The following is a 12,370-nucleotide window of genomic DNA, read 5'->3' as shown; positions in this document are numbered from 1 at the left end:
CTTCTTTCTAACCAACGCCGTCAGGCAAGGCAGCGCAATAATCAACTTTATGTGACGTATCATCAGCCTTGTTCATTTTGTACTATACAGGCTCTTGAGTTATCCATTGAGCATCATTTCTAATGGTTACTACAAGAGCCGACACAGCGGCAATTCTCATACTTCCCTGATGAAGTAATCGTCCTGCCATAAAGAAAACTTGAAAGGCGGAGTGTTCCTTTAAGGATGAATGAAACAGCGAGCACGTGTGGTCAGGATGGGCGCTCCTGTGCGTCACAGCGCCATTGTGGTGGTGGTGGCGGCGGCGGCGGCGAGTTCGCGGTCCTCTCTGCTGTGTCGTGGCGATCACTGGCGTCTCCATAGATACGTCCGGATGGAGTTTGCTGGAGAAATGGTTTCTATCGCCCCCAGGGCCGGGTCCGAAATGCTGAACTTCACATCTTGAGACTCTCTGGAAGGGAGAGAAATATGAAAGGAGGTTCATTGCTGCAGGAAACTGACACACTGTCATTAGCATACTGACATCATGGACGCAGACCCGGGAACTGAGTGCAGGGATGGTGGGAGACCCTCATAATGGGCACAGCGGGTGTACAGACCCGGGAACTCAGCACAGGGATGGTGGGAGCCCCTCATAATGGGCACAGCAGGGGTACAGACCAAGGAACTCAGCACAGGGCTGGTGGGAGCCCCTCATAATGGGCACAGCAGGGGTACAGACCAAGGAACTCAGCACAGGGCTGGTGGGAGCCCCTCATAATGGGCACAGCAGGGGTACAGACCAAGGAACTCAGCACAGGGCTGGTGGGAGCCCCTCATAATGGGCACAGCAGGGGTACAGACCAAGGAACTCAGCACAGGGCTGGTGGGAGCCCCTCATAATGGGCACAGCAGGGGTACAGACCAAGGAACTCAGCACAGGGCTGGTGGGAGCCCCTCATAATGGGCACAGCAGGGGTACAGACCAAGGAACTCAGCACAGGGCTGGTGGGAGCCCCTCATAATGGGCACAGCAGGGGTACAGACCAAGGAACTCAGCACAGGGCTGGTGGGAGCCCCTCATAATGGGCACAGCAGGGGTACAGACCAAGGAACTCAGCACAGGGCTGGTGGGAGCCCCTCATAATGGGCACAGCAGGTGTACAGACCCGAGAACTCAGCACAGGGATGGTGGGAGCCCCTCATAATGGGCACAGCAGGCGTAGAGACCCGGGAACTCAGCTCAGGGATGGAGGGAGCGCCTCATAATGGGCACAGCAGGTGTACAGACCAAGGAACTCAGCACAGGGATGGTGGGAGCCCCTCATAATGGGCACAGCAGGTGTACCACAGGGATGGTTGGAGACATTCATAAGGGGCATGGCAGGTGTGCAAACCTGAGATCCCAGTGCAGAGATAGTGGAAACACCTCATAATGGGCACAGCAGGCATGCAGACCCAGGAACTAATTTTAGGGAAGGTGGTAACCCCTCATAATGGGCACCCCAGATGTGAAGGCCTGGGAACTTCAAGCAGTGATCTAGCCACTAAAGATCTGGTCATTGAAGTTTTTTAGTTTTTGGTGGAGTTACCTTTCCATAAAGCTCATTCTAGATTATGTGATTTGGAAGTCTTTGGACCCTACTGTGGACCACCCACCTATTCAGAATGACCACAACGGCTGACCCATCTGGACACAGGAAGGCAACGCTCTCCAAAAGATTCTTGTGGCTGGCGTCTAGTCCGACTCGCTGGGCCCCGACTGGAATAAACTTGCTGCATTCACAAAACAAGAGCTCGTGTGAGTGGCAGTCCCGGTGATGCCAATATTTGTGCAGGCACCACATGCTGTCTTACCTGAAGTGAGCCATGTGGTAGAAGGAAGGCTGCTTGTAGAAAACGTCTTTCTTTAGATCAACAATAATGGGACTGTCCACGTAGTTCCCCACCCACGTGGGGCCCCCACTGATGTCCAGTGCCAGGTTCCAGTCCGTCCACCCTGTCACATGGTAATTGAGATCCTGCAAGAGGGAAAGAAAAATGAGAATTACGGTGACTTGTAGGCCAGGACCATTCTATAGATTGGAGGGAATCAGTGACTTGTAGTTCAGGACCAATCTATAGATTAGGTGGAGTCGGTGACTTGTAGGCCAGGACAGACTGGGAAGAGTTTGTGACTTGTAAACCAGGATTACAGATGGGGGGAGTCAATTACTTTTTGGTCAGGACCATTCTACAGACTAGGGGGAGTTGGAGACTTCTACACCAGGACCATTCTACAGACTAGGGGGAGTTGGAGACTTCTACACCAGGACCATTCTACAGACTAGGGGGAGTTGGAGACTTCTACACCCGGACCATTTTACAGACTAGGGGGATTCAGAGATTTGTAAAGTAGGACAGACGGGGAAGAGTTTGTGACTTGTAAGCCACGATTACAGATTGGGGGAGTCAATTACGTTTTGGTCAGGACCATTCTACAGACTGGGCGATTCGGGGACTTGTAGGCCAGGACCATACTACACATAGTGGGAAGTAAGGGACTTGTAGGCCAGGAGCATTCTACAGACTAGGGGGATTCATAGACTTGTAGGCTAGGAAAGACTGGGGAGAGTTCATGACTTGTAAGGCAGGACTATTCTACAGATTGGGGGTAGTCAATGACTTTTTGGTCAAGACCATTCTATACACTGGGTGATTCAGAAACATGTAGGCCAGGACTATACTACACATACTGGGGAGTCAGGAGCCTTCTACAGATGGGGGAGTTGGAGACTTCTACACCAGGACCATTCCACAGACTTGGGGGATTCAGAGACTTGTAGGCTAGGACCGACTGGGGAGAGTTCATGGTGGGAGTCAGTGACTTGTAGGTCAGTCCAGGACCATACTACACATTGTGGGGAGTCAGGGACTTGTATATCAGGACCATTCTAGAGAATTGGGGAGAGTCAGAGGCTTGTAGGCCAGGGCCATTCTACAGTCTGCGGGGAGTCAGAGACTAGTAGGCCAGGACACTTCTAAGGAACGACAGGGCTCTGTGACTTGTAGGCCAAGCCAGGACAATTCTGATCTATGAACTTTTGGAGATAGTCGAAGACTTGTAGGCCAGGATCATTCTACGGACTGGGCAGGGGGAAAGGGGTGGTTGGAGACTTGCAGGCCAGAAGCATCTCTAAAAAAGCTACTTAGAAAGAAATGCCATAACACAATAGACACCAAAGGCAGATGGTGGCTGTTGGCTCACCTCTATAATACGATGGCTGTATTGGTTCCCTGACTTCCAGGATCCTAGATGCACCCCCTTATCCCAAGGCATTGCACCAGCACAGGCCTCACTGGCAAACAAGAAGTATTCTGGGTAGAGGTCATGAGTGCGGCCCAGACTGAGATCTGCAGGTATAATTGCATCCAGGTACCAGTGGACAGCGATGCCATGAATGTAACGGGCAGCCTCCAGGTCTGATAGAATCTGCAAAGACAAGTCAGACAGGAAATAGTGAATCTTAGTTATATCAGGCCTATCCTAAATACCTGTCCTGCTCATGCCTCTGCTGGACTACTGTGTGTTGGACTTCTGGACCTACACTGCATCAGCTTTAATGAACAGAAGTCACACAATAACCTGCAGTGGGTTCACTCACCACCTCAGCCCAGTATGGCAGAAGAATCCGATTATCATCAATTATCATGATCTGAACATCTTTGTGAGAACTGTTGGCAAAGGCCGGGCCCAGATCCTTGGCGATAAAGTCCCTCATCTGCTCCGGTGTGAAACCCAAACACTGGAATGGATAGCCCTCTATCATCCCAGCCGTGGGTTCATTCTCCACGGTCACCGCCCAGAACGTCAGATTGTGTTTGGCGTATTCGTCCAAAAACCTGAACAGTTAAAAGAAAACAGATGGTTAATCTCAACTGGATGAAGTATGGGAGATAACCCAACACGGCGGAAGAGACAAGACCTGATAAAGTAGTTGGCCCAGGTCTTATGGTACCGATCTCCCGGAGAGCCTTTTAAAGTTCCCTTCCCTTTGATGTCACCATTAGTCTTCATCCATGGCGGGGCTGTCCAGGGGCTGGCGAACAGGGATATTGGCCTTTTCGACAAGGTCTTTGCCTTCTGTATTATGGGAATCTAGAAGAGGACATTAAACAGGTATTGGGATGACCATAAACATGTACAGACCTATGTTTGGTACTTTATCATCTTCTTATCTAACCTTCAGCTTGGTGTCCTCCACCTGCAGACTAAATGACTCCAGACTGAAGTCACCTTCTTTATCCAGGTAGGTGTAGATACGTGTGGAAAAGTCACAGCTGGCCATGGGAACACGGAGAATATTGTAACCAATTCCTAACCGATAAGAAGAAAGTGAGCATTATAACCTCAGAAGATGAGAAATATCCTTTTAACCCCCAATAAGATGAAATCGGTCACCTTCCTCGGAGAAGTAGGATCTCAGCAGGTTGTCTCGAGTCCCTTCACTCAATGCCAGAATGTTCAGGGCAGCGGAATCGGTCACTGCTCCGCCAAAGCCCTTCATGACCTGAAATTTCTTCTTGTCATTCAGTGTGAGGACTAGGTCTCAAGAAAAAAAAAAGGAATAGTTTTTATAAATATCACAAATCCATTACTTTTAACAAAAACATGGAAACACCTAATGATATAGAAGCAGAAAGTAGGGCCCTTCTATGTAAGATCTACAGAACTCATCATAAAGGGTCAGTGATGTCTAGATCTGGTGGTTGAGGAGGCCATGAAAGGTGTTCGATATGATCCCAGGGATCACAAAGGCATACTGTTTAAAAAGCAGCATTATTATCCTGGAATAGTGGTGGATGGGCTTGGCGCCATGGGGACTTTGGGGTCCTGTAAAAAGACCTTATACTTGGTCATTTATGAGCAGAACACTAATCAAAGCTACTAACTAGCATGGGATAGATGCCCAAATATCATTATGGATCCCCATCTAGTCCTGTAGCATGGCCTTGTATTCATTGGCCATTACGTGACCTTACAGAGCAATCTTCAGATCTAATGACTCCCACCATACTGGTTTGGATCGCCATCTAGTTCTGTACAATAGGCTGGTATTCCTTATATAACCTTCCATAGCAGTCATCAGATCTAATGACTCCCACCATACTGGTTTGGAAAGCCACCTAGTCCTGTACAATGGCCTTTGTATTTTACACAAGAAGCACATTGTGTTTTTTTTCTAACAGGCACTGGAGAATAGTTACCACTTGGTGCAGAGTGCTTCTTGATGATGGGTCCAGTGCTTAGCTCGAGCCGTTTGCCACTCTGGCTGCTCTCGTACACACTGTAGGTGCCCAGCACTGGGAGGTTGATGGTATCCAGGCTGTCACAATAAGTGGCATTACATCGACACACCAAGGAGCTCTGCCCAAAATTATCCGGGACACATGGACGGGATCCTGAAAAAACACCAAAGATAGAGAGATGGAAGGAAATTGTCACTTCAGGTACCTGGAAGGAACAATTCAGCCCAATAACCTCCCACCAGAGACTCTCTAACCTTTCTCCGCCAGAGCCCGAATTTCCTCACAAACGAGGACTCTCCAACCTTTCTCCACCAGATTCCCAATACCCTCCCACCAGAGACTCCCCAACCTTTCTCCACCAGAGACCCAATACCCTCCCACCTGAGCCCCAATACTCTCCCACCAGAAACTATCCAATCTTTCTCCTCCAGAGCCCCAATATCCTCCTGCCAGTCTCTCCAACCTTTCCCCGCCAGAGGCTCTCTAACTTTTCTCCACCAGAGCCCCAATACCCTCCCGCCAGAACATCTGTAACCTTTCTCCATCAGAGCCTCAATATCCTCCTGCCAGACTCTCCAACCTTTCTCTGCCAGAGCCCCAATATCCTCCTACCAGACTCTCCAACCTTTCGCTGCCAGAGCCCCAATATCCTCCTGCCAGACTCTCCAACCTTTCGCTGCCAGAGCCCTAATACTCTGCCACCAGAGCCTCTGTAACATTTCTCAACCATATCCTCCCACCAGAGACTCTCCAACCTTTCTCCACCAGAGCCCTAATACCCTCCCATCAGAGACACTCCATCCTATTTCCGCCAGATCTGCAATACCTACCTGCCAAAGACTCTCCAACCTTTCTCCACCAGGCCTCACCCTCCACTTCAGGAAAAACTGATGTCATTGGGCAGACAGACAGCAGTAAATAACTGACAGAAGTTTGACCCACAGTTCTGATGTTAAAGGCCTCTGATTCCTCACCAGTTTAGAAACAAGGCCTGGCCGCCTTTGAAACAATGTCTCACCAGGTTAGAAACAATGCTCTAATTCTATCAGTAGCTGCATTGACCACCACAGAGCCCACACTGGCCACCACAGAGCCTGCGCTGACCACCACAGAGCCTGCACTGACCACCACAGAGCCTGCACTGACCATCATAGTGGCCGCACTGACCACCAGCTGCAATGACTGCTAGAGAGCCCTCACTGGCCACCTGAGAGCCCCACTGGCCACCGGAGAGCCCGCACAGCCCACTGAGAGCCTGCACAGCCAATATTTTACCATTGGGGGGTCACCACAACTTAGCAAATTTTACCAAGGGGTCGCGTCACTAGAAAGGTTGAGAACCACTGCTCTAGTTTCAAGGAAAGCATTCTGCTGCCCTAGTCACTCAAGAATAATACGGGATTTCCCCTAATATAACATTTTCTCACCTGAGATAGATGGTAACAAAACCAATGAGGCCAGAAGCACCACACAGATGTTTGCCATGAGGGCCAAGACGTGACCACGCTCCGTCACCACCTGTAGAGAGACAGAAAGACTATGACATCATGGATAAGAGCCAGCGGGTCCTCTGTGGGCCAATGAGACCAGCGGAATACCAAAATAACATTTAGGCTGCTATGGGGCCTGGGGTAGGAGGGGGCCCCATTAGGGAGGCTGTTAGGAAAAAAAACCTGAAGTTTCCAGTATAGAAGGGCTGAAGTCAGACCTCAGTATAGTCACAAGTACCCAGTATTGCCACTGGTGCATCCCTACTTAATAATATAATATATTGCTGGGACTTGTAGTCCTGCATAGTTGGTGCTATTCTGCATTGCTGTATAATTGTTATACAGCAATGCAGAATAGCACCCTCTATGCAGGACTACAAGTCCCAGCAATACATTATGATAATTGAATACCACCAGCTTCACACCCCCCCTTCCCGGTCCTGCCTTTACCCACAGCAGACTCACCTGACTCCTGCAGCACCTTTTTCGTCGTGGCGGCCAGGGGGCGGAACTAAGTGGAGCGGGTCCTCTCCCACACAGCAGAATGTGCTGCCTGGCGGTACATGCAGCACATTCTGCTGGACAGGTGACTGATCACTCGCGCACAGCCGCCCGTACATGCCCGCTTCTACTGCTGTGGGTGGCAGAGCGGCGGGTGGCGGAGCGGCACTATCTCGGGGTAGGGGCATGAGTGAGCTGCGGGCCATCTTCTTCCTCTCTGGGCCATCCCCAACAGGCGGAATGCCAGGGCCCAGTCGCAATTGCAACTGCTGCAACCCTGGTAGTTCCGCCAGTGTACAGTATACCTTATTCCCCTCAGCACTGCTCCCTAGTAGTGTACTGACTATGCTGATAGCTCTCCTGTCCTGTCACCTGCCCTTGATTGGGGAATACTGCCAGCTACTACACTTAGTGGGGGGTCCCATTATAATCTTGCCATGGGGCCCCATGATTCATAGTTACACCCCGGAGTGAGAGGTTTAGTCAGTCGTAATAAATCCTCTTAGCAGCCTTGCTCAAGGTGTATAGTTATCATGGAGAGGGCCTTGATGAGTTATGTCTAGGTTGGCGCTATCTCAGGGGCGTCATCGATCGGATAAACTTTTCTCGCTCCCAGAGATTGTCCATCGGTGTCCCCCCAGACAGAAGCTGTTGCCAGCAAGGGGTTAAATCCCCTGCGAATTAGACGCAATGCCCTATGATCACTTACCCTCTGCATGGTCTGAAGTCTGACACTTCCTGGTCACATGACCTGCTCCAGTCATGTGACCTGTCCCAGTCATGTGCCCCGCCTGCAGATACACTGTTTCTATTGTTGTTTCCTGCTGAGGATTCTGGAATTTCCTGGCAGTACAAAACAATGACATTGTGCTGGAAGGTGTCCTTCCTTCCTATTATCACCTTCACCAGCCCAGAGCTGCCGTCCTTCATCAGTGTTCCCATTAGACTCAGCTAAATACAGGGCAGCCATTGATGACCACTGAAAATGCTGGTTTTCTTGCTGCGATGCTGATCTTCGGTCTTCCACTGCCTCTCTGGTGATTACAGACTCTGCCGGGGTCACAGAGAAGACCCCCAGGGATGGCCATTGCTGGACCATATGGGAGCCTTTAAAGGGGTGTCTAATAATATCTGGAGGGCCATTGGGGGGCTGGCAATTGCTGGACCTTATGGGAGTCTGTCATATTATATGGAAGACCTCCGAGGATCAGCCATTCCTGGACCTTATGGGGTTTTTTTTATTTAGAGGACCCCCGAGAAATGGCCATAGCTGGACCTTAAGGAGGATCTCTAATAATATATGGAGGACCCATTGCTGGACCTTATGGGGGTTTCTAATAATCTAATCCTCTTGTAATTAAATTGTATTGTAACTGTACTGTCTCCCCCATTTTGTATAGCGCTGTGCAAACTGTTGGCGCTATATAAATCCTGTATAATAATAATATATAGAGAACCCCCAAGGAGCAGCAATTGCTGGACCTTATGGGAGTCTCTAATAATATATGAAGGACTCCCATGGGGGCAGCCATTGCTGGAGCTGATGGCTTTTTTTAAATAATATATGGAGGACCTCCATGTATGGGGGTTTCTTATAATATATAGAGGACCTCCAAGGAACGACCATAGCTGGACCTTATGGAGAGTCTCTAATAATATATGGAGGACCCCCAAGGAGCAGCCATTGCTGGACCTTATGGGGGGTTTTAATACTATATGGAGAACCCCATAGGCGTGGCCATTACTGGACCTTTTTGGGGGGTTTATTATATATGGAAGACCCCAAGGATCAGCCATTTGGGGACCTTATCAGGGGTCTACAATAATATATGGAGGACCCCTAAGGCATGGCCATTACTGGAACTTTTTAAAAACAAATTATATATGGAGGACCCCCAAGAATCAGCTATTCCTGAACCTTATGGGGGTCTCTTATATGGAGGACCCCCAAGGGAACAGCCAGTGCTGGACCTTATGGGGCTTTCTTGTAATACATGAAGAGACCACAAAGAACAGCCATAGGCTGCACCTTATGGAGGGTATATAATAAAATGTGGAGGACCCCTGAGACGTGGCAAATTACTGGACCTTATGGGGGTTTCCTATAATATATGGAGAACCCCCAAGGAGTGGCCTTAGCTAGCCCTAATGGAGGGTCTCTAAAAATATATGGAGGACCCTCGAGGAGCAGCCATTGCTGGATCTTATGACGGGGTTACTAATAATATATGCAGGACCACTGAGGAGTGGCCATTACTGGACCTTATAAGGGTCTTTAATAATATATGGAGGACCTCTGAAGAGCAGCCATTACTGGACCTAATGGGGGTCTTTAATAATATATGGAGGACCCCTGAGGAGGGACCCCTGCTGTACCTTATGGGGGGTCTCTAATAATATAGGGAGGACCCAACGCGGCAAGCCATTAATGAAACTTATGGAGGGCCTCTACTATTATATGGATGGCCCCTGGGGATAGCCATTTCTAAACCTTATAGGGGTCCTATATGGAAGACTCCCATGGAGCTGCCATTGCTGAGCCATAAGAAGGATCTCAAATGATAAATGGAAGACCACCGGGAAGTGGGGTGGCAGCCCTTGCTGGAGCTTCAGGGAGCATCTAATAATATTTGGAGGAACCCTATTATTGGAATTCACTTACAGCATTCACCATAAAGTCAACAAAAGCCAAAGCGACCAACAGTGCACACAATAAATCTCTGATGTCACAACCATCTGTCTTGATATTATCCTTCTCTTTGTTGGGGGGGGAGACACTCTTTGTAAAGTGTCTCCGGAAATAAAGTGACATGACATGACTGCAGGAATCGGAGGGAACATTGGGCTGAGAAATGAACCAGCATGCTGGATCTCTGCTGGCTGTGTGAGGGTGCTAAAACTAGGGTCGTCTGTAGGGCGTATTTATATTTCCCATCCCCCTACTATCCTAGCCAGGATATCAGTCAAAAAATCCAGTATATAAATGCTCACTTGCAGTGTTTTTCCTTGCCATTAATCATTTTTTATATTCACTCGCAAATTGCTTCTGAGTTTGCTAGAAAATCTTGAATACTCCAGGAAGAGTCGATTCCCAAGCCCAGCCTTCCCTTTTTGTATGTTATAGCTCTCTCCTCTTCAGCGAGTGTCTAATTACTTTCTGTGACGGTCCATCAGTGGTGGCAACAGGGAGATGCCTGTTGCCAGGGAGATGCTTGAGTTTGCTCCAGCACCCCCCACATTTTAAGCACCCCCATCCATAGCCCCTGCTGCCTTTGCTGAAAATAAGTAATTAAGATATGTAAACTGTTAAACACCACTGCTGGGTTTTTTTGGGGTGGGGGGTTAATATCGAGTCTGGGGTTAATATTAAGCCATGGGTTTATTGTTGTGATGGGGGTCATAATTGTGCTGGTGTTTATTGTTGTGTTGGGGGTTGTTATTGAGGTGGGGGTTATTGTTGTGCTGGGGGTTACCATTGCTGGCCTTGACACTTGCTGGGGGTTACCATTGCCGGCCCTGACACTTGCTGGGGGTTATTTCTGGCTCTGACAGTTGCTGGGGGTTAATTCTGGCATTGTCACTTGCTAGGGCTATTGCTGGCTCTAACACTTGGTGGTTATCATTGCTGGCCCAGACATTTGCTGGGGGTTATTACTTTTGGGAGTAACACTTGCTTAGGATTATCATTGCTGGTCCTGATACTTGCTGGGGGTTATTTCTGGCCTTGTCACTTGCTGGGGGTTATTGCTGGCCCTAACACTTGCTGAGGGTTATTGCTGGCCCTAACACTTGCTCAGGGTTATTGCTAGCCCTAACACTTGGTGGGGTTTTTTGCTGGCCCTAACACTTGCTGGGGGTTATCACTTTTAGGAGGAACACTTGCTTAGGATTATCATTGCTGGCCCTAACACTTGCTGGGGGTTATTGCTGGCCCTAACACTTGTTGAGGGTTATTGCTGGCCCTAACACTTGCTGAGGGGTTTTTCTGGCCTTGTCACTTGTTGGGGGTTATTGCTGGCTCTAACACTTGTTGGGGGTTATTGCTGGCTCTAACACTTGTTGGAGGTTATTGCTGGCTCTAACACTTGCTGGGGGTTATTGCTGGCCCTAACATTTGCTGGGGGTTATTGCTGGCCCTAACATTTGCTGGGGGTTATTGCTAGCCCTAACACTTGCTGGGGGTTATTGCTGGCTCTAACACTTGCTGGGGGTTATTGCTGGCCCTAACATTTGCTGGGGGTTATTGCTGGCTCTAACACTTGCTGGGTGTTATTGCTGGCCCTAACATTTGCTGGGGGTTATTGCTGGCCCTAACATTTGCTGGGGGTTATTGCTGGCCCTAACACTTGCTGGGGGCCTTCATTGCTGGCACTGACACAAACAATGGGGCTTATTTAACTTCCACAATCTCTTCAGTGTACCCCCAGGCCCTATTTTGTCCATAGGAATGCAAAGTGGGGAAGGTTGCACACCGCAAGCCATACAGCCGCCTTATTGACCATGCCAACTTTTTAGATCATGCACACATGTAAGTGGCGGGCAGCACTATGCGCACCACATTTTTCTTCTAAATTCCCTCAATGTGGGTGGCCTACATAACACATTCAGTTTTTCCTTTCAATCCCTTCTAAGTCTTGCAGTCAGAAGGGATTTCCTGTCAGGCTTGTAGGTGGGGTTCACTCTTGGGGTGTTGCGTGTATGTTCCCTTTGGGTTGGCTGTGTAACCCTGTGTATGCAACTCAAAACCAGGCACCCCACGGTCAGGGGCCACGGCTCTGGCCTCGTGCAAACACTCCCACACGTGTAGTACTGTGCACACAGGGCCTCAAGGCTTCAACCGCCTCTACGGTATTCCGCGCTTCCTCCCCCGTAGGGAGAAAGGCCACCATGAACGGCACCCCGTCGGGCATAGCCTCTTTGCACACCTACCCTCCTCAGGATGGTTACAGCCACGTTACAGTCCAACATCACACTCCTGTAGAACCCCACCTTCTCAGCGGTTGGAGGGAGAAGAACCAGCCCACACAGATAGTCTTTTCTTGGTTTTACTTGAAAGTATTAACAGAACAAAGCATACGTTCAGCCACCCCCGGGTGGGATGACAGCACAGT

At 49.4% G+C, this 12,370-nt stretch overlaps 1 protein-coding gene across 1 annotated transcript; it reads right to left on the bottom strand.

Annotated features, from left to right (window-relative positions):
- Nucleotides 1-319: 319 nt before the first annotated feature.
- On the bottom strand, nucleotides 320-8,017 carry GBA (glucosylceramidase beta). Its single transcript, XM_018565232.1, has 11 exons — nucleotides 7,969-8,017; nucleotides 6,696-6,786; nucleotides 5,227-5,421; nucleotides 4,421-4,567; nucleotides 4,203-4,336; nucleotides 3,945-4,117; nucleotides 3,624-3,861; nucleotides 3,227-3,451; nucleotides 1,837-2,000; nucleotides 1,639-1,755; nucleotides 320-451 (listed from the first exon to the last, which is right to left on the bottom strand). Exons 1-11 carry the CDS (start codon nucleotides 7,975-7,977, stop codon nucleotides 346-348), a joined length of 1,599 nt encoding a protein of 532 aa, XP_018420734.1. The 5' UTR covers nucleotides 7,978-8,017; the 3' UTR covers nucleotides 320-345.
- Between the last annotated feature and the right edge of the window lie 4,353 nt (nucleotides 8,018-12,370).

This window comes from Nanorana parkeri, unplaced genomic scaffold, assembly GCF_000935625.1.
Source record: "Nanorana parkeri isolate BGI_ZX_2015 unplaced genomic scaffold, ASM93562v1 scaffold823, whole genome shotgun sequence".
NCBI classification, from domain to species: domain Eukaryota; kingdom Metazoa; phylum Chordata; class Amphibia; order Anura; family Dicroglossidae; genus Nanorana; species Nanorana parkeri.
Note: the sequence above shows the minus strand (reverse complement) of the source record. Positions and strands in the feature narration are given on the sequence as shown.

Coding starts and splice junctions, on each gene's coding strand:
- GBA (XM_018565232.1), bottom strand. Junction 3,452..3,623: donor TGCCATACTGGGCTGAGGTG/GTGAGTGAACCC, acceptor TTGTCTTTGCAG/ATTCTATCAGACCTGGAGGC. Junction 452..1,638: donor GTTGTGGTCATTCTGAATAG/GTGGGTGGTCCA, acceptor TCTCCCTTCCAG/AGAGTCTCAAGATGTGAAGT.